The sequence below is a fragment of the Myxocyprinus asiaticus genome, chromosome 3 (genome assembly GCF_019703515.2).
Source record: "Myxocyprinus asiaticus isolate MX2 ecotype Aquarium Trade chromosome 3, UBuf_Myxa_2, whole genome shotgun sequence".
NCBI classification, from domain to species: domain Eukaryota; kingdom Metazoa; phylum Chordata; class Actinopteri; order Cypriniformes; family Catostomidae; genus Myxocyprinus; species Myxocyprinus asiaticus.
In genome coordinates, this window is record NC_059346.1 from 33,574,538 (window position 1) to 33,596,233 (window position 21,696).

General features: G+C 38.7%; 1 protein-coding gene, 1 long non-coding RNA gene and 1 pseudogene across 2 annotated transcripts; 1 reads left to right on the forward strand and 2 right to left on the reverse strand.

Annotated features, from left to right (window-relative positions):
- Nucleotides 1–203: 203 nt before the first annotated feature.
- On the reverse strand, nt 204–12,704 carry LOC127429481 (solute carrier family 12 member 9-like; annotated as a pseudogene).
- LOC127429996 (uncharacterized) lies at nt 3,387–7,285 on the forward strand. Its single transcript, XR_007895388.1, has 3 exons — nt 3,387–3,879; nt 5,683–5,841; nt 6,398–7,285. It is a non-coding gene; the product is annotated as an uncharacterized LOC127429996 (long non-coding RNA).
- A 1,086-nt stretch (nt 12,705–13,790) lies between the features above and the next one.
- LOC127429600 (adult enhancer factor 1-like) lies at nt 13,791–20,732 on the reverse strand. The gene is made up of 2 exons (XM_051678725.1): nt 18,473–20,732; nt 13,791–15,607 (listed from the first exon to the last, which is right to left on the reverse strand). The coding sequence occupies exons 1-2, from the start codon at nt 19,134–19,136 to the stop codon at nt 14,862–14,864; spliced, it is 1,410 nt and encodes a 469-aa protein (XP_051534685.1). The 5' UTR covers nt 19,137–20,732; the 3' UTR covers nt 13,791–14,861.
- Nucleotides 20,733–21,696: the final 964 nt, after the last annotated feature.

Consider the following 21,696-nt stretch of genomic DNA (forward strand, 5'->3'; position numbering starts at 1 on the left):
TTAAGCCAATAGAGCTGTTCAGGTTGTAGTCCAAAAACCCGGAAAGCTCATTTGCCATGGGTTCCCTCTGGATTTTCCTATTGGTTTTTATTAATGCAGTTTTGGATTAAAAAGTAAAATAAGGTCTGTGGTAAACATTACTTGACATTACATGGATGCGTTTTCTTCTACAACATAAATTACACACTTTCATACCTCAAATGTGAATTTTGAAGAATTTTGAACATGGCGGCTTCAAAATTCACATTTGAGGTATGAAAGTGTGTAATTTATGTTGTACATTAAAACGTCCACGTATCGTAAAGTAATGTTTACCACAGACCTTATTTTACTAAAATTCAAAAACCCCATTATAAAAACCTATAGGAAAATCCCAAAGGAAACCATGGCCAATTAGCTTTCCGAATTCACCTACAAATTGACGGCACAGCTGAACAGCTCTATGTCCCTTTTCAGTTCACAAAGGCCAACGCAGACACAACAGCGAGAGGCACTTCTGTGTGCATCGTCATTATTGGCCTTGACCAGTCAGATTCAGCTACTGAGCACCAAGCTCCACCTTCAGCCCAGTCTGCACAACCATTAGCGTAACGGCACAAAGAGCTTGTATTGAACAAACTGCAAGAAACACACAAAATCAAATGAGAGGATGAACATATAGTGAGTTTTGACTTCTGAGTTCTTGCAACTATAAATAACGGAAATAAATACACAAGAAAATGCATTCCCTTTGTCTCCTGTATTATTCTCATATACACACATGGATATACCGTATAATAAATAACATCTGTTTAACTACCTGAATGACAGCAAATAGACTGTGTGCACAGTGCAACTCAAGAGCTCTATAATTGTAAAGCTGCGATCAGTGTTTCCCTATGACACCAACAATGACCCAAAACCATGAGGGCTTCTCATTGGCCCACAAGTTTAAACTGGGTCACAATGGGTTCAAAGAGTCTGTTTTTATGTCCAGAAAAAGCAGAAATGATTTAAGAAATTCTTCAACTGTTCATCACAATTAACTGAAAAGATAACAAAAAGCAAACAAAAGTTGGTAAACAGGCTTGCTTTGCCCTAACCATTGAGTTAGGGCAAATGATTGCCCAAATAATTTAAGAAAAACTATTTCCACCTTAAAGTCAACAGTCATTTTCTCCATAAAGAATATTGCGCAAACACAAAGAATGGATTATAGGATCTGTTTCAAGATTAACTTGACACGTAAATGATTAACAATTCAATTATGACAGCAATCTCTTTTCCACAAACACTACCCTTGCTGTTAATGAGAGCAAATGGAGGCTTTTGGAAAATAAATAAAAACAACAAAGCTGTGTCATGATTCTGGGCTATTTACAGTTAGTAGTGAGTGTAGTGAGTAACAATGATCAGCATTTTCCAAGTGAATAATTTAATATTACCTAAAACACAAGGTCAACACCAATAACACACACTATCCACTTTAGAAATAACATCTTTACCAATAACACATACTCTACACATTTATGTGCATATTGTCTTCAAAACCACTCACCTGCCATTTGTTGAGGACATCTATAAAATAACCTCCAAAATAAAATTCAGCTCACTTGCATTTGTGGTTTCTGTCTTCCTCTCTCACACACAAACAAACACATTTTATTGTAATTTCTCATAGTTCAGTACATGTAACTGGTGTCAGCCCATGAATCATGAGAGTTGGGCCTAGATCTCGTGTTAGAGTGTCCAGCTGCGTCAGATACTGCTGCGACTGGTCAGAACTTGAAGGTGGGTGGGGCAAATACAGGAAGCGAACTGCTGCTGTAGAACTATGTTCTCTCAACAGCGCATTCACCGCACACAGAAATTCTTCCGATCCAGCTTTTGTTTCCTCTTTTCGCATGTGCTCTGAGCTTGTTCCTCTCAGCATGCATGTCACATTATCCCACGGCACGATCTTAATAGCAGCACGAATCCTCAGCTTCCCCAGCAACTCTCTAAATTGCTCCTCTTTAGCCAACCAACCCTGGTCTCCCGACTCTGACTCCACACAGAGGAATATACGCAATCTCGCACGGTGCAACTTGCTGGCCATGTTTAACACACATGCCATCTGATGCAGGAACAGACTGCACACATCTGCATAACTGGCACTGGCCGGGCACAGCAGGTTTGATGGCCACACGTCGATGGTCTCCACACTGTGGCCTCCCCTTATGTATGTGACGCCCTTGCTCTCGAGTGGCAGCTCAAAGAAGTACCGCCCTAAACAAACATTCTTGCCCATTTTGATGGCATCACAAATAATGCTCACATACTCCTCAACCTGCAGCGCCCGAGGGCTTTCGGCATGCCGCACTGGTGGAAAATGGGCCTGTAAAGATGGAAGGTCCACCCCAAAATGATCCCCCTCACTCCGATCACCCTCGCAAAAGACAGGGTCCTGCAGGAAATAGTCCTCTGGGTAACAGTTGTCATAGAAGCCCAAGACCAGGGTATTAGGCTTCATACCCCCTGGAAAGAGAGAAATAAAAGATATATGATACTAATAATACATAAAAGAAATAGACTGAGTGACACAGACAGGCAGGGGATATTGGGGTAATCTGGGACATTTGGTATTGTGGGACACCTAAATTCTGGTGTTTACATTACTTTCTACCTCAGAAGCAAGCCTGACAAATCTGTCAAAATTAACGTGTTAACTCATGCAATTACTTTAAAATGTTTAACATGTTAAGTTTTCGCATTAACGCATTTACTAATTTTCACATTATATTCTGACATTTTATTCAGCTCTCTGTGAGTTCTGAACACAGGTTGGAATAGGGCAGAACCTTTGCGCTGTGTCCAGGGTCATTGCACTGATGCACACACCTCAAACACACACAAATGTGATTCCACGTCAGTGATCAAGTGATGGAGAAAGGACCACTTAACCATAATTTGTTTGAACAAAAACTCAGATGGGACTTGTCACATTCACACGACCCACTGAATTGTAGCATTAGCATTTCCCAGATGTCACGTTCCAGACAATTTGGATGAAGTATCATTACATTAACAGTGCCAGCGCTAAAAGCAAAATAAGAGGTTCTCTGCAAGCGCTTTTCATGTGAAGTTCAAAGTGACAAATCATGTAAATGCGGTTTCACTATTACTGTAGCAAATTGGATAGCACCTATTAATAGTGTGGAAGATGAGGGCTGAAAAGACAATGCCCATTGAAACGAAACTGCAAACTACGTGGACTAGATATTTCAATAAGATAACCTCCCACTTTGATTTTGGGATATGTTTAATGTTACTTAAATTGGTGCCATTTTAGTAAATGTTTATTTTTATACTGTGGAACGCTTCATTTAGAAAATGTTAATAAAACATTATTGTTACATATTGTTTTCTTTACTAAGAAGGAACTAAATGCATTTTAACAGACAAGAAAAATAATATATCAAATTTCAGCAATTTCAAAATCTATGAATAAATATGTGATTAACTGAATAATGATGTGATTAAATATTTTAAAATCAACTGACAGCACTACTTACAATTATTTAAACATGTATCAAGCATTATCAAATGTACAGTTCAAGTCCTGGATGCTGATTGAGAAAACTCACAAGCAGCTATTTTCTATGAATACAAGCAGGGCCGTAGCAAGGTATTCTGGGCCCCCTTAATGTATATTGCTCTGGGCCCCTTTCATATAAAGGATTTTTATTTTTTTTATTTGTTGTTTCTCCATTATTCATTGTTTACAATTGTTTTGTCAGTCCAGCAACTCAGCCAGGTAACTCCGCCCCTTCCAATGTACAGCAAGCCGCAAACACTGAGTGCATGAAGTATCCAACATTCCACACTCGGTTTTGATGGTTGAAGAAGTGCATCATCCAGGTACTTAAAGTATACTTCCTTTTGTTGCATTTTCATTGTTAACATACTACTCGCTTACATTACAAAATGACGTAGAATAGTGAAGAAGTGTGTGTTTGGGATGCACCTTTGGCTATTTCTTCTAGTGGAAGGATGGCATTTAATGATTATATAATATATAATTTTAATGAACATTTGTATTGATTTGTATTGATGTAATGAACATATTTTGATTATGTGTTATCGTTTTATAAAAGCAATAAGGCATTTGAGGCTGTGCTATATTGTAAATAGATTAAAGATTAAATATTAAAGACTAATATGGTTAGTATTTAAGATTAAACAACATGAGAAAAACTGTCCTGAAAACCTGAGCTCCTGAAATAATTGTATATAATGAATATACTTAAGTTAGTATTAGCTACTTTTTTTTTTAAGTTACTCTGTTGTGGATTTCTCATGTTTAGACAGTTTAGGATGCGTATTATTTACTTGCAGTATTATTTTTTTCCTGTCATATTTTCGTCAACAGTATGTTTTAATTAAATCCGTTTGATTATCGTCATGAGGAGTCTTTTTCGTCTAGTCTTCGATATCGATGCACAAATTAAAATAAACACTGGCTCCAAACTCATATGACTTTCTCTCTTCCATGGAATATGCAGAATATTTGCCTCGGTCACCATTCACTTTCATTTTATAGAAACAATATGCAATGAAAAATTTCATTTTTGGGTGAACTATCCCTTTAACATTACAATATTCTTTTCTAGGTTATCATGTAATTGGTATTTGCTAAAAGCTTTTGTTGATCTGAAGTGTTGGGCTGACAATCACAAGTGCAAACAATGTCCCAGATTACCCTTATTCACCGTTGGTCATATCAAAAGTGTTCATTTACAGCCAACTTAAAATAAAGATCAGCAAAACCAAATCATATAATTTTGCTTAACTCTAACCTAGTCCAGTAATGCGAAGCAGGTGTTGAGTGCCCTGCCTGACAGAGGGAGAGAGAGTCAGATCCACAAAGGCCTTCACACCTAATTTATCCACCAGACTAAGCCAGAAATTATACTGCGGCTGCACTGGGTCTGCCGGAAACACATCTGTGAGAGAGAAAGGAAGAAATGAAGTTTGGTCATTTACATTTTTTTCCTTCCCATTAACCTTGCATTCTTAGAACAATTGTGCAAGTTCTTAAGTTCATAAACTCTAAAGAATAGTAAGTCATCTTTGACGGCCACACATTGATGGTCTCCACACTGTTGCCTCCCCTTATGTATGTGGAGGTGGATGAGCTTGAGTTAACACTAATGAGATTCCACTAGAGCTTATAACGGAATGTGAAGTCATAACACATTACCAAATACATCTGGCATTTATAGACGGAGTCTCCTCAAATGAGTCTCCTGTGACCACCCTTGTACATGTATATGGAAATATGAAAATGTTCTATTAAGACTGTATATGACTTGATGGTTATTTTCTTATTAATCTGCATCTAACTGCCCAAGATTAAAACCATTGTTTTAGTGCAATGGTTGATTGACAGGCGAGTAGACGGCCCTTTCCTGTTGTCCGGGGTGCATCAGAATGCAATGGTGTTTACACAAAAAATGCAATGTGGTCATAGCCATTTTTGACTACCTCTGAAAGTGGCTCAGAAAACTTTTGTACCCCATTTACACCTGTATTTTGCTCTGACCACGTGTGATTTAATTGTCCAAAATGGAGGTTAATACTAGGGGTCTATGAGCCTCAAGAAAATATGGTGTTATTATACAAATAACCCCTGACCCTGTTACCCCCTGGCATCCTACCCAGATCACCGATCTGCACATGTCCCAGGACAAACAGTCCTCCTTTCTTCAACTGGTTGACAAAGCAGATGAGCTGACAGGAGGAGCGTGGGTTTGCCACCATCAGTAAGACCTGAGGCCGCCAGAACTTCACATGATCCTTACGGGAGTCTAACATCAGCAGGTACTTCCTCACCTGAGAAAAGGACAGAAAGTTCTGTGCATATTAGGAGTTGCACAACTACTGATTTGTAACAGTCGACTAGTTGAGCCATCCCCATTATTTCTGATACATTGCACTGTTGAACAGAGCGACACAGAAAATGAACACCAGTTCTAAAATGTATTCAGTATGTGCATCTTGCGACAGAACATCACAGCCTACATTTGAGCTATTGCACCTTTTCAGTGCTTTATTTCCTACAGACGGCATTTTTCAAATCAGTTGGAAAGCAACTAGTTGACTTCAGACTGACAGTGTCGACTACGTTAGTCTGTGCAACCCCTAGTGCATAGACATGTGTTTTGTGTGTGTGTACCATGCATAAAATAATTTTCTTAAATCACTATTTGCCTTGTTTTCCAATAAAAATATGTAAACATCCTTAAAATGAGATGCATTTACTTGAGTATTTTCTGTAAATCTTTTTGAAATTTTGCTTCTGAAAGAAGTACTGGAAAACAAGATAAAAATAATGATTTAAAACATGATTTTTGTAACTGTATCCTGTACACTGTAGGTACCTGGTGAAAGAGGAGTGCTTGGCTGATGTAGCCCCAGCTGCTGGTGGGAGAGCGGTACTGAAGGAACAGCAGGAGCAGGAGCAGCAGTGCAATACTGGCTGAGGAATACACTGGGTTTATCACAAACATCATGACCACATAGCTTACAATTCCCAACAAACAGGTGTGCCAAGAAAAAAACTGAAATGTTGGCCTGGAAAGAGAAAAACAGAAGAGAGAAAGAAGTATCAGTAAAAAATGTGAAGACAATGCTTTCATTTACAAATTAAAGATCTATATAAATACGCCCTGATATGTTTGAGTAATTATCAAGAGGAAACTCTGAAATCGGCCTATTAAATGTCCGCAGACACATGGAGAGATGAATTTCAGAATGAGAAGTTTGTTCCATTTAGAGTTGATAACAACATTTCAGTAGTAGATACCAATACCACTGAAATTTCACAATTCTCAACTGCAATTTCAAAATCACAGCAAAACTAATATAATTTATATACCTAATAACACCTGTTTAAATTAACTTAGTTCTCTTAAGTTACTTATGACATGCTGACAGCACATGACACTGTAATGCAATTGACTGAGTTACTACCACTAATTATGACAATAATAATAACAAAGGTTTCATATAGCGCTTTCAGCCAATTCTACATGTAAACAAGTACATGTATACAAAACAAGCAAACCAAACAATATAATAACAACAAACACAGTATACTTAATATAGAGACAATGACGGAGCCAGAGTCAACAGTATGGTTCGGAGTGATGGTATCAGCAGGATTTGATCCAACAGACAGTCAAAACAGAATGAGTAACAGTAGAAAGATAAAATGTCAAAACAAGAGGGGGTCATGAAACCGGCAAATCCTGCAGCTCTCACGGCCCAGATCACAGATAAACGGTGCGATATCAAACGGCAAGTGCGCGCACACGACGGTCAACAGCCAGTAGAGAGCTCGCGATCGAGTCGTGGCTACACGGTCACAATTTGTTTGGATTAATTCCAAGAATGTCCATAATATGGATGTGTGTAGTATGAGACGGAGAAAAACACAGATTAAAAGTAACAAAACAGAAGATAAATAAACATCTTCAGTGTAAAGTGGCAGCTTTTAATAAACAAACTTCCAGTATCTAGGACAATGGGTGTAAGTAGTGTCCAAAACCAAAAGTACTACTGGGACCGATGGGACTGTGTACTGTACTGATATTTCATCTAGTGTTTAATAGAGTACAAAACACACTTTGTGCAGTACCTAAAGTTTGGAGCAGAGGCCCATTCCAGAGCCAGGCAGGCCAAATCCACTGCAGCATACGCCAACAGGTAAAACACTGTCACAATGCCAGCAATCACATTCAGCTGTCCTGCAAATAGAGTACACTACAACACACACAAAACAATTAACATGTATACACTTTACATGTCGTCAGAAATGTCATTCGACAACACATGCACACAGGTTCAAGTACCTGCACCAGGCCCCACGTATACAGCACGGAGACCCAAGGATTCCCAGAACTGGAGCTGATTGCAGCCAGAGCCAGAGGCGAACCTGAAATAAGAGCGCATCACTGCAATAGTAAAACAGTGGCTGGCTTAAGTTTGTTTTCTGTTCTGATGAGTAAAATCAAGAAAATATAATGAAAATAAATCCTAATTTCTGCCATTAGACATACAAACTTATGTTTGAGGTCAAATGTTACATATGTTTTTTATAGATATTACAGTTTCATTTTCTGTTAATGCATGATTTTCTGTAAAGCTGCTTTGAAACGATATGTGTTGTGAAAAGTGCTATACAAATAAAAATGACTTGACTTGATATGTTGTGACACTAAATTGTTTCTATGGCCATTGTATGTCATTAAGTTTTGAATGGCCAAATACTTGAATATGTTTGTGGAGAAGCTGTATTTGATCACAGATAAACATCTCAGAAGGACATCAGAAGGGTAAAAGTCTAGTTTTGTCATTTTTTTTAATTTCGGGTCTCATGGTACAACATCATTCAATAATGCAATAACTTTGTCACCTAGTACATTATAAGCATTGTTGCCTTGTGGTAGTGCGCATGTCACAAGGATGCTAGCTGACCTACCTGCATGGAAAAATGCTGTGAAACTATGATAAATCACGCTATAGCAAATAGATTCTTCTTATCATTTTATACAGTTATCTACAGAATCTGAAAATTGTGAACGGATGTTATTGATTTTACAATTTTCTGTCATTATAATCCTATGGTGTGCAAAACAATAACATATTTTTTTTTCCACTGCAAATAAAACAGATCAAAATATGTTTTTGATAAATTTCTAATTTTTGATGTTGAAAATTTTCACCATTATTCAATTCTCAAAATGAATATTTTTGGAACGGTGTTAATTTGACACAAAAATACATACAAAAACATTAAAAGAAAGGCTTGATTTCAGAAGAATAATGATTGGAAATGAGTGTAAAATGATCTTTTCTCTTAAAACATGTCCTTTTTACCTTTTGCATAGAACACATGACCTCTCAGACCACATAACAGTCTAGAAAATGTGACAAAAATCAAGTTACATTTCAAATTATTTACAAATTGTATACTTTTCTTAGGAACCACGAGTATTTAATTATTTGAGGTATATGCTCACTAATTGTTTCCCCTAACATTTCTTGCATAGATGTAAACCACCCCAAGACATACTAGTATCTAAATATTAGTGTCCAGACTAAAAGACATCCCTTAAAAACCAAAATACACTCACCAAAAAGCTGGTCCAGAGCAAGAGCATGGAGGATTCGAGAAGCTCCTATTATAGAGCACACAGCAGCTGAGAGAGATGCGCAGTACACACCGATTATCACAAACGGGGGCCAGACATTCACTCGCTGAAACACAGCGTAATCACTGATTAACAATAACCTGAGAGAGAAAATGGGGAATAAGAGAGAACTGAATGAGAGGTAGAACAAAGGCTACACTTATAGTATCAAAGCACTGTGTAAATGCATAAGATTTTCATTGTGACTTCATAGTCACTGACGGCACCTGTCACATGTAGAGCCCAAGAGTAGGAAGAGGAGCAAATAGACAGTGAAGGTATATGACACAGCTATGATGGTCCCTTTAGGTATAGACTCACTCGGGTTTTTCAGCTCACCTGAAAGTGAGAAGTAAATCAAATGAGATGTTTGACACTTCTACATTGTTATCAACACTGTAAAAGGCACCATAATAACATTTATAAAAAAAAAAAAAAAAAAAGGAAGTGAATAAAGTGTTGTCCTCTCTGGTTTTGTACCTGACATGTTGGCGCCCGCCATGATGCCTGTGCAGCTTGTGAACATCACAGCAAATACAGTGGCGAAAGACATCATTGTGTTGGTACTGTAGTCCAGAGAGTATTGTGCTATAAGGAGACATTTGAAAATTCATGCAAGTGCAGTATAGTGTTGGAATATTTTACATAACTATCCATAGCCTCCATTATCATCATTACAACAATCAGCATACATTGTATTGATCATCATTTTACTCACGTTCAAGGTTGTTCTTTAATGTTGTGCCATTGAAGCCTGTGTAGCTGGGGTTGACGGTGATGGTGTGGTTGTTGCCATACGTGTGTGTGATGTTGAAGCGTTGTGGTCGGAGTATCAGTGTGCTGCTGATGATGGAGATCACTGACACTGTCACCACCAGCAGAATGACAAAAGAGGCTTTGGCGTAGATATGAGCACCGGACCAGACACACCACCAGACAAAGCAACAGCACTACAGAGGAGTACAACACTGTGTACCAGTAACCCTGTGGCAACACGCGCAACCCCTGTGACACAGCGGAGCCTGGGGAGAGAATTTTAAAAAAAAGACAAGCTTCAATGCAAAAAGATAGGTGGCTGTCAGATGGGCCCTATATTGTTAATTTCATTTTGATGCCAAACCATTGATAAACATCACAACTAAGTAGATGTAGCACAGATCATGTCAAATTGTGACATTTCAGAGAAAATAAGCCAACATTTTTTTGTTAGTTAGCAGTGATAAATCAGTATGAATAGTATTGTCATATATAGTAGTATGAATAGTACAAAACTGGCCATAATGACTCACAGACTCATTAGTACAGTGTTTTTAAATGCTTGCCTGGATCCTTCCCAAAGATGTCAAGTATGGCCTCTACTAAGCCGAGTACATACACTCCACATGCACACACCTTAGCCAGGTAAAACATCAGACCAATACTGCCTCCAAACTCTGGTCCCAGAGAATGACTGATCATGACTAAGATTAAACAGTTAAAGGAATATTCTGGGTTCAATACAAGATCATCTCAAATGAACAGCATTTGTGGCATAATGTTGATTCCCACAAAAATGTATTCTGACTCGTCCATCTTTAAAAAAATAAATAATCGAGGTTACAATGAGCAACTTACAATGGAAGTATATGGGGCTAATTTTTGGAGAATTTAAAGACAGAAATATGAAGCTTATAATTTTATAAAAGCACTTACATTAATTCTTCTGTATAAACGTGTGTATTATTTGAGCTGTAAAGTTGTTTTTCTGGGATTACAGTGTTTAAAGAATTACACTGTCATGGCAACGAAGTTGTAAAATTGGAAACAACTTCATACAGAAAAGGTTAGTAAGCGAGTTTATGACACAAAAATCATTTTAACGTGCGAATTGTTTACATCTTGTAACTGTACTTTTGAAACCGTGTGTATTTTAACATTTACGGATTGGCCCAATTTACTTCCATTGTAAGTGCCTCATTGTAACCCAGATTTTCTGCATTTTTTTTTTTTAAAGAAACAGAGTTTCTTTACAGTCGTTTTAGGGTTTACTGCATTACATCATGGCAACGAAGTTGTAAAATTGGATATAACTTTACACAGAAAAGGTTGCAAGCAATGTGGCTATTACTTTTAAAACAGATTGACCCCATTCACTTCCACTGAAAGCACCTAACTGGATCCCAGAATTTTGCTTTTATTAAAGAAAAGAGGGACGATTCAAAATTTTTTTTTTTTTTTGGTAATCAACATTATGCCACAAATGCTGTCGATTGTAAAAGCTTAACATGTATTGAACCTGGAATATTCTTTTAAAGGTATATATCAACTTACAGATAAATATAAAAAACCACCCGTAGTTAAGTCTGTAAGAAGCTGCAATTCAAGACATGGGATTTGCACAGGGATAGGTTAAGGATACAGTAGGCCCCGCCCCCCTCCACTGCACCATTAGTGGAAATAGCACATATGGACAAGATTGTCAAGGAGATGATGAAGTAGGCTACATACAGCATGAGGAGACCATGGAGGAGACCAGCATGCCCCACAACAAACCCTGAAACATTCACGAATAAATCATGTACCCATGAAAACAAACCTAAATCCACACACAACTTCAGATGGATGTTGCAGTATGATACATGGCCATAACAAAAATAGTTTATGAATTCCCGAGCTACTCCGTGTGTCTCACTCACCTGTGCGAAGAAAGAGCACAATGCTGAACATAGAGAGGATCGTGGGCACCATGACTCCAAAAAAGGTGTTGAGTTTGCGGGGGTTTGATTGGGGGAATCCCTCTCTTGTCACTGTTGACCTACCCCTGGAGTCTTCAACATCACCCATCATGCTGTACACCCCATGAACAAGACGAGGAGAGTGCTCGTTGGCCATGGTCTGAACAACAGGAACCTGTAAATTAAGAAATCTTGTCAGTGTATCCTGTTCAGTTCAAAATAACCACAGGTTTGTTTTGCCGTTGTATTAGTCAACAAAATAACCAGACCTGACGTTTTTGGAAAAGGCATCATCTTGTGCAAACTAATGTGTAATGTTTATATTGAACAAATTTATCAGGACATTGACAGTCAGGACGGTGGTGGAGAAGTGTGATTAAAACATACCTGTCCTTGTGATAACCAGCGGCCCCGACAGTCTTAACGTGGTATATATAACTTCCGCTTTTTTGGAAGAAACTACCCTAAACAGCAAGGAAACAAAACTGGTCCTGTCGAAAATGTGGATGCAGGATGTCCCGAATCCGATATCTGTCTACAGAGCATCATGTTGATTTGGCGTGGCTTCTTTAAAAAATAGCAGGTATAAAGATTTCGTCTGCAGCGTCAGGTCTCGTGATCAAACCCCGGGACATGATGATGATGGTGATGATGATGATGGGAGATAAAAGCGCACAGCTGTGTACTCTGGGGGCTTGATTATAAACAACAGACAACACCTAATGAAATAATATAAATATAGTATGTAACGGTCCAGTGAGGTGTTGTTTGATATGTGCACTCTGTGATGTGCCGTCTGGCTCTGTTAGGAAAAAAAAAAAAGTCACGGGACCCTTCAAGCGCCCCATGTGACTCTTCTGACATAGGGTAGCTGAAATTTCACAAGAGGGAGACGTTTAGCCGAATACCAAAGAACAGTGTATTCGGATCAGTCTAACATTTTAAGAGATAAAACCAATCTCCATACATGATTTACATTTTAAGTGGTAAGGTTTCCAAGTAGATAGTGTAATGTACAAAACAAGCAAACAACCAAAATACAAGTCAATTAATTTAATACCACTTAGTAATATTAAAAGCTACATTTTAAACCCCTCTCTTAGTACCAATAAATATCTTTTGGTTTATTTTTTTGTTCTAATACAATGTGTGCATGGCATTTTCTGCCTTTCATCTCACTGACCTCTGCTTGCATCATCTTTGTCACATGATGGACTACTCTCTCTTAAAATGGAATACATTGCCAGTATATTAAAGGAATAGTTCACCCCAAAATTAGAATTCTCTCATCATTTACTCACCCTCATAACATCCCAGATATGTATGACTTTTTTCTTCTGCTGAACACAAACTAAGATTTTAAGAGGAATATCTCAGCTCTGTAGGTCCTCACAATGCAAGTGAATGGGTACCAAAATTTTGAAGGTCCAAAAAGCACACAATGGCAGCATAAAAGTAATCCATAAGACTTCAGTAGTTAAATCTATATCTCCAGAAGCAATATGATAGGTGTGGGTGAGAAACAGATCAATATTTAAGCATTTTTTTTTTTTACTGTAAATCTCCACACATTCTTCTTTTGTTTTTGGCACTTTACATTCTTCGTACATATCGCCACCTACTGGGTAGGGAGAATTTATAGTATAAAAGGACTTGAATATTGATGAATGTTTCTCACCCAGTATCATATCACTTCTGAAGATATGGATTTAACCACTAGAGTCTTATGGATAACTTTTACGCTGCCTTTGTGTGTTTTTTTGGAGCTTAAAAATGTTGATTCACTTGCATTGTATGGACCTACAGAGCTGAGATATTTTCCAAAAAATCTTTGTGTTCAGCAGAAGAAAATCATACACATCTGGCATGGCATTAGGGTGAGAAATTACACAGAGGTAACTAATATTGCCATTATACTCATGCTGTATAGCCAGAGGGGAACTTGCCCCCACAGTGAGCCTGGTTTCCCCCAAGATTTTTTGTTCTCCATTAACCAACATCTTATGGAGTTTTGTGTTCCTTGCCACAGTCGCCTTTGGGTTGCTCACTGGGGGTCTAAAGACGAATACATTTTTATAGCATGATTTTTAAAAATGTTTTTCATTTAAACTGCTCAATGAGGACTTAGCTGAGCATAATTAAATCTGCTTTGAAACGATGTGTGTTGTGAAAAGCGCTATACAAATAAAAATGACTTGACTTCCTGGATTTATATGTGGTTCAGGGTTTCCACTCTTAATGAACAATGAATTTCCATGATCTTTCCAGTCGCTTGTGATTACCAGAGAAGGATTTTTAAAAATCAGTTTTTTGCGATCGCACTTACAAAGAATGATTTCTAACTGATTTAACAGTAGAGCCCGAGCGTAACTAGAAAAACCTATACTCACTTTAGAAATTAATTTCCATTTCTTTTCCAGGACTGGAAATAAAAAATATATTGAATTCCTTGATATTTCCAGGTTTTCCATGATCATAGAACCCTTGTGGCTGCAGAATTTACAGTGCTGTGTGATAGACACAGAAAAATTTTTATTCTCGAGACCAAAAGACCAAACAGTGTCAATCATAGTTAAAATGTATTAATATTTGGAACTCATTTAAATGTTTTGCAGGGTAACATTTGAATGAAGTTGTTCATATGCAGTGACAACTGAGGCTTGAAATAGCACATTGCTGATGAGGTATTGTGTATGATCTAGCTAATATAAATTGAATGCTGTAATGGTGAGTCAAGTACAAACTGTTCATACAATCAGGCAAATATACATTCCTGCTACAAATGCTTCAAGCACAGCAATGGAAGTGTCCAAAAGATTGGACCAAACTGTTACTGAATGAATAAACTTTATCAGTGAGTGTTTTGCCACAAATAAAAACATCTATCTACTAATTAAATGCAACTGTCTTCTGTTCACCAGGCCTCTGTGTTTTAGGCTGAATCCAAAGACTGGGAGTTGAGATGTGGCCAGACATAAGAGGGGCCGGCTGGGAGGAGAGGGATGGCAGGATGAGCGACTGGAACAAATGTGGGCGAGTGTTTGAGTCTGTGCTTTTTAAGTTGACCCAGTTCTCTGAAGCAGCATCCGCACTGTGCACAGCGGTAGGGTCTCTCTCCTGTGTGAATGCGCTGGTGCTTGTGTAAGCTGTCTAAATGGCGGAAGCGTTTCTCGCAGTATCTACAAGGATACGGGCGCTCTCCTGTATGAATGCGCTGGTGTGTTTTCAAGCAGTAGAAACGTCGGAATCCCCGGCCACAAATGTTGCAGCAGTGCACTTTATCAGGGCTCTCAACAGGACCGCTTAGCCCTGTGTCACTCCCCACAGGTGGCACTAAAACCAGCAAAGCATCCCCTTCGCTCTCTGGTACTGGAGGTGAGGTGACTTGTGGGAACGCTTGCATGGAGGTGGTTGAAGAAGCTACAGCTAGATCCGATGAAGGTAGCTCTAGTGTAAATGACTCAGGGTCATCCTCTATTTTAACATTGCTTTGTTTGACATCCTCAGGGTCCTCCATCACCTGTATCAGCTCCAGCTCATCGACATTCCCTGCAGGTGTGCTCATTTCAAATTCAAATTTTGTGATGTCAGTTGGGTCCTCGGGTGGGTTTGTGGATAAGCTTGAAGCTTCTGGCTCCTCATGACCCCTCTCAGAGTCCGCCACTGCAGAACTGTTTTCTGGAAAACAAAGGAAAGCTCACATGTATAAATGGATGAAATTTGTCACAGTATCTTATTTTATACTGGTGACACTGACATTCTCTAAAGCCCCGTTCAAACTGCGTTCACACTGCCAGCGACATCGCGAGAGACAGCAACATGATCCCATTCATTTTCAATGAGAGCACAGCGACTTCCGGCGACACGAGCTGCCGCAGCCGTTGGCGACAGAGATCGCCATGGAGAGCGATAAGACAAGTTGAGAAAATGTAAACTTTATGCAAATGACGAGTGACATTCACAAGCGACTGCCAATGAGGGCGAAGACAGCAGAGCTCACATCATCTGTCTCCTGGCAGACTGGGGACGAGTGAATGCAAGACAGAGGAGAAGTTTCAGCGTTGTGAGGGATTTTTTCTGTTCTATATAATTTGTCTGTAACCACATGCATGGATATAATAAAACAATGATGCGTGGAAAAGCGTGTCAGATATGCTCTGCATTCCGAGTGAGTTTGATTCATTCATTCATGATAGATTGATTGTCTTATTAATGATTTAATACACTGAGCACTGCTGCACATTTTATAAAACACTCTACACTGCAGAATGTAAAATTTTAGAGACAAGAGAACTGATTCCTTGTCAGACTGTAATGATATCTTAATTTAACCAGTATTAGGTCTCATCCATGATCAAATTTTTAAACGTTATTGCCAGACGTGCAGTCCTCCAATAACGTTACAGCGACAAACAGTAGGAACGCCCACTAGCGACACAGATCACAGAGTCTAGCGACACCAAGCCACAAAGTCGCTGGTAGTGTGAACACAGCTTCACACCGTCAGCGACACAATCCCATTCATTTTCAATGAGAGCACAGCGACTTCCGGCGACACGTGCTGTCGCGACCGTTGGCGACAGAGATCGCCGTGGGGAGCGACAAGACAAATTGAGAAAAATTTCAACTTTATGCAAATGACGAGCGACATTCTCGAGCAACTACCAATGAGAGTGAAGACAGAGGAGCTTACGTCATCCGTCTCCAAGCAGGGTGAGTGCCAGATACTGGAGTCGACTCGAGCAGGCAAGACGGAGAAGTTAAGTTTCTGTGAGCGATTTCACTGTTCTATATCATTTGTCTGTAACCACATAAATAGATATGGTCTAATAACCCGATGCGTGGAAAACGTGTCGGCATTCTGAGTGAGTTTGATATAACGTTCGTCTTGTTTAATTATATAACGCATAAGCACTGCTGCAGGTTATACAAAATACTCTCCCCTGCAGAATGTGCACTTTTAGAGACAAAATAACTAATTCCTTGTCAAATTAGAACGATATCTTAGTTTTATCGGCATTATCATCTGTAAAGAGCATTTCAAACGCTACTATGGCCAGTTGTGCAGTCCACCAATAACGTTAGAGCAGCAGCAGTGGGAACACCCACCAGCGACAAGGATCGCAACATGCCGCCTGCGGTGTGAACGGGCACGAATAAACAGTTAAAGGGATAGTTCACCCAACAATTAATATTCACTGATCATTTACTCACCCTCATGCCATCCCAGATGTGTACGAGTCTCTTCTGCTTAACACAAACAGAGATTTTTAGAAGAATATCTCTGATCTGTAGTTCCATACAATGCAAGTGAATGATGGCCAGAACTTTGAAGCTCCAAAAAGCATATAAAGGCAGCATAAAAGTAATCCATACGACTCCAGTGGTTAAATCCGTGTCTTCAGAAGCGATATGAAAGGTGTGGGTGAGAAACAGATCAATAATTAAGTCCTTTTTTACTATAAATGCTCTTCCCTGCCCAGTAGGTGGCGATATGCACAGAGAATGCGAATCGCCAAAAACAAAAGAATGTGAAAGTGGAGATTTACAGTAAAAAATTACTTAAATATTGATCCGTTTCTCACCCACACCTATCACATCACTTGTATGTGTGTATGTATGTATGTATGTGTGTCTGTACGTATGTGTATTTTTTATTGTTTTCTATGTCTTGCTGCTATTTTTGTATTGTTTTTGTATGGTTGTACACTGGAAGCTCCTGTCACCAAGACAAATTCCTTGTATGTGTAAGCATACTTGGCAATAAAGCTCATTCTGAAGACACGGATTTATGCTGCCTTCATGTGCTATCGATATTATCCTACTTCCCATTTCTGAAGTGGTAATTACGAGTACATTGTGCTTCACATCATGTTCACGTGCTTTGTTGTCGGAAAGAACAGGAAACACAGACGCCAGACTGATTCATACATATTTCTGAGGAACTTTTATTTTGACACCATAATACATATTACTCAACTTGCTGAAGATAATGGAATTTTGGTCAAATACAAGCTATTTTCACAACATGCATCAAATGGTTGCTGATATATATAAATGAGTACAGCAAGCGCTAACAATTAGCTGTATTTGGAAAAATAACAAAACCTGTCAGTCACTTCAGAAACTGTAGTCTCCTCTGCCATGTTGAGTCAGGTATTAAAATTATCTCAGAGTTTCTCAGTCGTAATTACGACTTGAGGGGTCGTTCACGTGCAACTTCCGAGTGGAAACTCGTATTTAAGATCATTCCGATAGCACGTGAAGGCAGCATTAATCACTGGAGTTGTATGGATTACTTTTAAGCTGCCTTTATATGCTTTTGCATTGTATGGACCTACAGGGCTGAAATATTCTTCTAAAAATATTCATTAGTGTTAAGCAGAAAAAAGAAAGTCATACACATCTGGGATGGCATGAGGGTGAGTAAATGATAAGGTCATTTTTATTTTTGGGTGAACTATTCCTTTCAGACCTTTCCTCTATGGTCATATTTTATAGTCAGTATTGTGCTCGGATATGAAAACAATATAAACTGTAAACCTTTCTCCGAGACTCCCTCATTGGCGATGTAAAACGGGCCCTTTGTCTCATCCTCTGGCGTTAGTAGAGCAGGGTTGTTTTCCACAAGGGTTTGAGAGGTCTTGGGATCGCCTATGAGTGCTGAATTGTTGCCTATTGAAGACAATCGTGTCTTTTTGTGGTTGGCAAATACACGAGGCCAGTCTGACTGTACCGTGGGAAGACAGAGGCCAACACTGGGTTGATTTTTAGGATTGTGGATTCCTCCTGGTGGGTTTCGGAAGGTCTTGCGGGTGGAATGTCTGATCTGCGGTTGTGATGTAGGGCTTTCGTCCGCAGAGTGTGAGGGAAACGGAAAGAGTGCGTCGTCTGTGTTTGGGTGCACAACAGTTGACCGAGGCTGGTTTCTGTTCAGGAGTAAACACTGTTTAATGTTCCTTTCCGCCGCGGTCATGTAGTAGCGTACCGCTTTCAGCTCGCTCTCGGAGATCTCCAATCGCTCTCGCAGGCTCTGGTTCTCTCGATGGGACTCTGCGGCAGCATTACAAGCTGCAGCAAGTTTTATGCCAACGACTCTTGCGGCGTCTTTTAACACCGTTTCAACGGCGCATCTTACCGCCTGCTCGATAGTGGATGCGAGTTCACACTTGAGAAAAGAAACGCTGATGTCCATGCTCAAAGCCATGATTATGATCCACGGTAGTACTTTCTGTGTGAGTTCGATATTTCACTGTGTTGTGAGAGAACTTCTGTGATTTAAGACCTCTGGAGGAGAAGTAGCGAACAATATCTGTTTTCAAATTATGGTCTCACTTCCATGGCTTCCTGGGTTACCATGTTAAAAGCACAGAATAGTATTACCCCCTGTAAAGTGTTTTTTTTTTTTTTTTTTTTTTTTATAAATCTTTCTCAATCTGTCGCATCCTGACTGCTGTCATCATGGCCATCGTCGAGGAATAATGACGTCAGTAACACCACGGGATTTGAAGTTTTCATTCTCCGATCTCTCCTTTAGGGCAGAGCCCTTCTATAAATTGAGCGTACAAGGTTAACAACACAATGCATAACGCGGTTGTACCATAGGCATTCTATGGGCGGAACACTGGCGAGGTTTTAAACCATGACTTGCACTGCACATAAATAACTAATATTGGTATTATATCCATGCTTGTTAGCCAGAGGGGAACTGGGTAGGGTTGCACCAGCTGTGCGTAAGTTCTCACATAAGTTAGTTTGTAACTAAGTCAGTGCTTAATTTGGTTGCACCACCTGTTCTTAAGGCAAAAAAAAAACAAAAAACCTGTTCTTAAGGCAAAACTTAACTAGTAGGTCGTAAGCTCTCCGTAAAGTAATGCGTAGTCGCATAATATGACGTTTACATGTATTTATCCAATAAACAGCTGTCAAATTTGCACACACAGAACTGATAAAAAGCCTTGAATTTCAGTTTGATCTTGTTTGATGTTCAAATCTTGTTTGCTCATGTAACTGTCAGCTGTAATAAATCCCCATTAAAATACAATATGTAATAAAAGTAGATTTGATAAGTATATTTGCCCTGTATAAATAACAATATATATAGGAACTGTATCTAAAATAAATAAGGGGTGATAAATAAATACTAATACAACAGGCTGGAAAAACAGACATTTATTCATCACCGTTAGATCGGTTTCATGCTGAAGAGATGCTTAAAAGTACGTTTTTTTTCTCTTTCGTAAATGTAAACGAGTGTAAATGTCAACATCATACTGTATGTCAAAATGATTGATGCCTGTCATGCAAAACATGAGCTAATTGATGTCATTAAGTGAGTCTGCTTTTTTATTCCATTCATTACTCCTGGTCGGAGTCTGCCATAAATATTTCGTTTATACGTGGGGTTACGTTCTACCTAAGTTTAATGGTGCAACGCTCAAATATTTAGTAGTGTGTAAATTGTGACTTAGTGCCCATTTACGCCACACCTAGGCTAAATTGTAACATACGTATAGCTGGTGCAGCCGGCCCCTGGCCCCCACAGTGAGCCTGGTTTCTCCCAAGGTTATTTTTCTCCATTAACCAACATCTTATGGAGTTTTGTGCTCCTTGCTACAGTCGCCTTCGGCTTGCTCACAGGGGTTCTAAATACAATTATGATTTAATAATTAAATTTGTATACACAATTTACGATCATATTTAATCAAACTACACAATGATCACTCTAAGACTTTATAGATATTACAGTTTTATTTTCTGTAAAGCTGCTTTGAAATGATGTGTGTTGTGAAAAGCGCTATAAAAAGGACTTGACTTGACTAGAGGCCGTTGGAGGTGGAGGTGTTTATAGGTATAAACGATCTCTGTTTAAGGTGCAATTAGAGTAAGTTTTTAAGACTACCTATTTATTAATGGCTGTTGAGTTTGGTCATAGAGAGATTTACATAAATACATATAATCTTTAAATAAAATAAATTATTTAGAAATAAAGAAATGTGTTTAAAAATCTGATGATAATAATATTGTCCGTCCATATTAAAAATAAAAATATTTTATTTAAAAAGATATACTGTTATTTTGAAATATATATATATATATATATATACATGGCAGCCAAAAGTTTGGAATAATGTACAGATTTTGCTCTTATGGAAGAAATTGGTACTTTAATTCACCAAAGTGGCATTCAACTGATCACAAAGTATAGTCAGGACACTACTGATGTAAAAAAACAGCACCACCACTATTTGAAAAAAGTAATTTTTGATCAAATCTAGACAGGCCCCATTTCCAGCAGCCATCACTCCAACACCTTATCATTGAGTAATCATGCTAAATTGCTAATTTGGTACTAGAAAATCACTTGCCATTATATCAAACACAATTGAAAGCTATTTGGTTCATTAAATGAAGCTTAACATTGTCTTTGTGTTTGTTTTTGAGTTGCCACAGTATGCAATAGACTGGCATGTCTTAAGGTCAATATTAGGTCAAAAATGGCAAAAAAGAAACAGCTTTCTCTAGAAACTCATCAGTCAATCATTGTTTTGAGGAATGAAGGCTATACAATGCTTGAAATTGCCAAAAAAAACTGATGATTTCATACACAACAGTCTTCAAAGACAAAGGACAACTGGCTCTAACAAGGACAGAAAGAGATGTGGAAGGTCAGATGTACAACTAAACAAGAGGATAAGTACATCAGAGTCTCTAGTATGAGTAATAGATGCCTCATATGTCCTCAGCTGACAGTTTCATTGAATTCT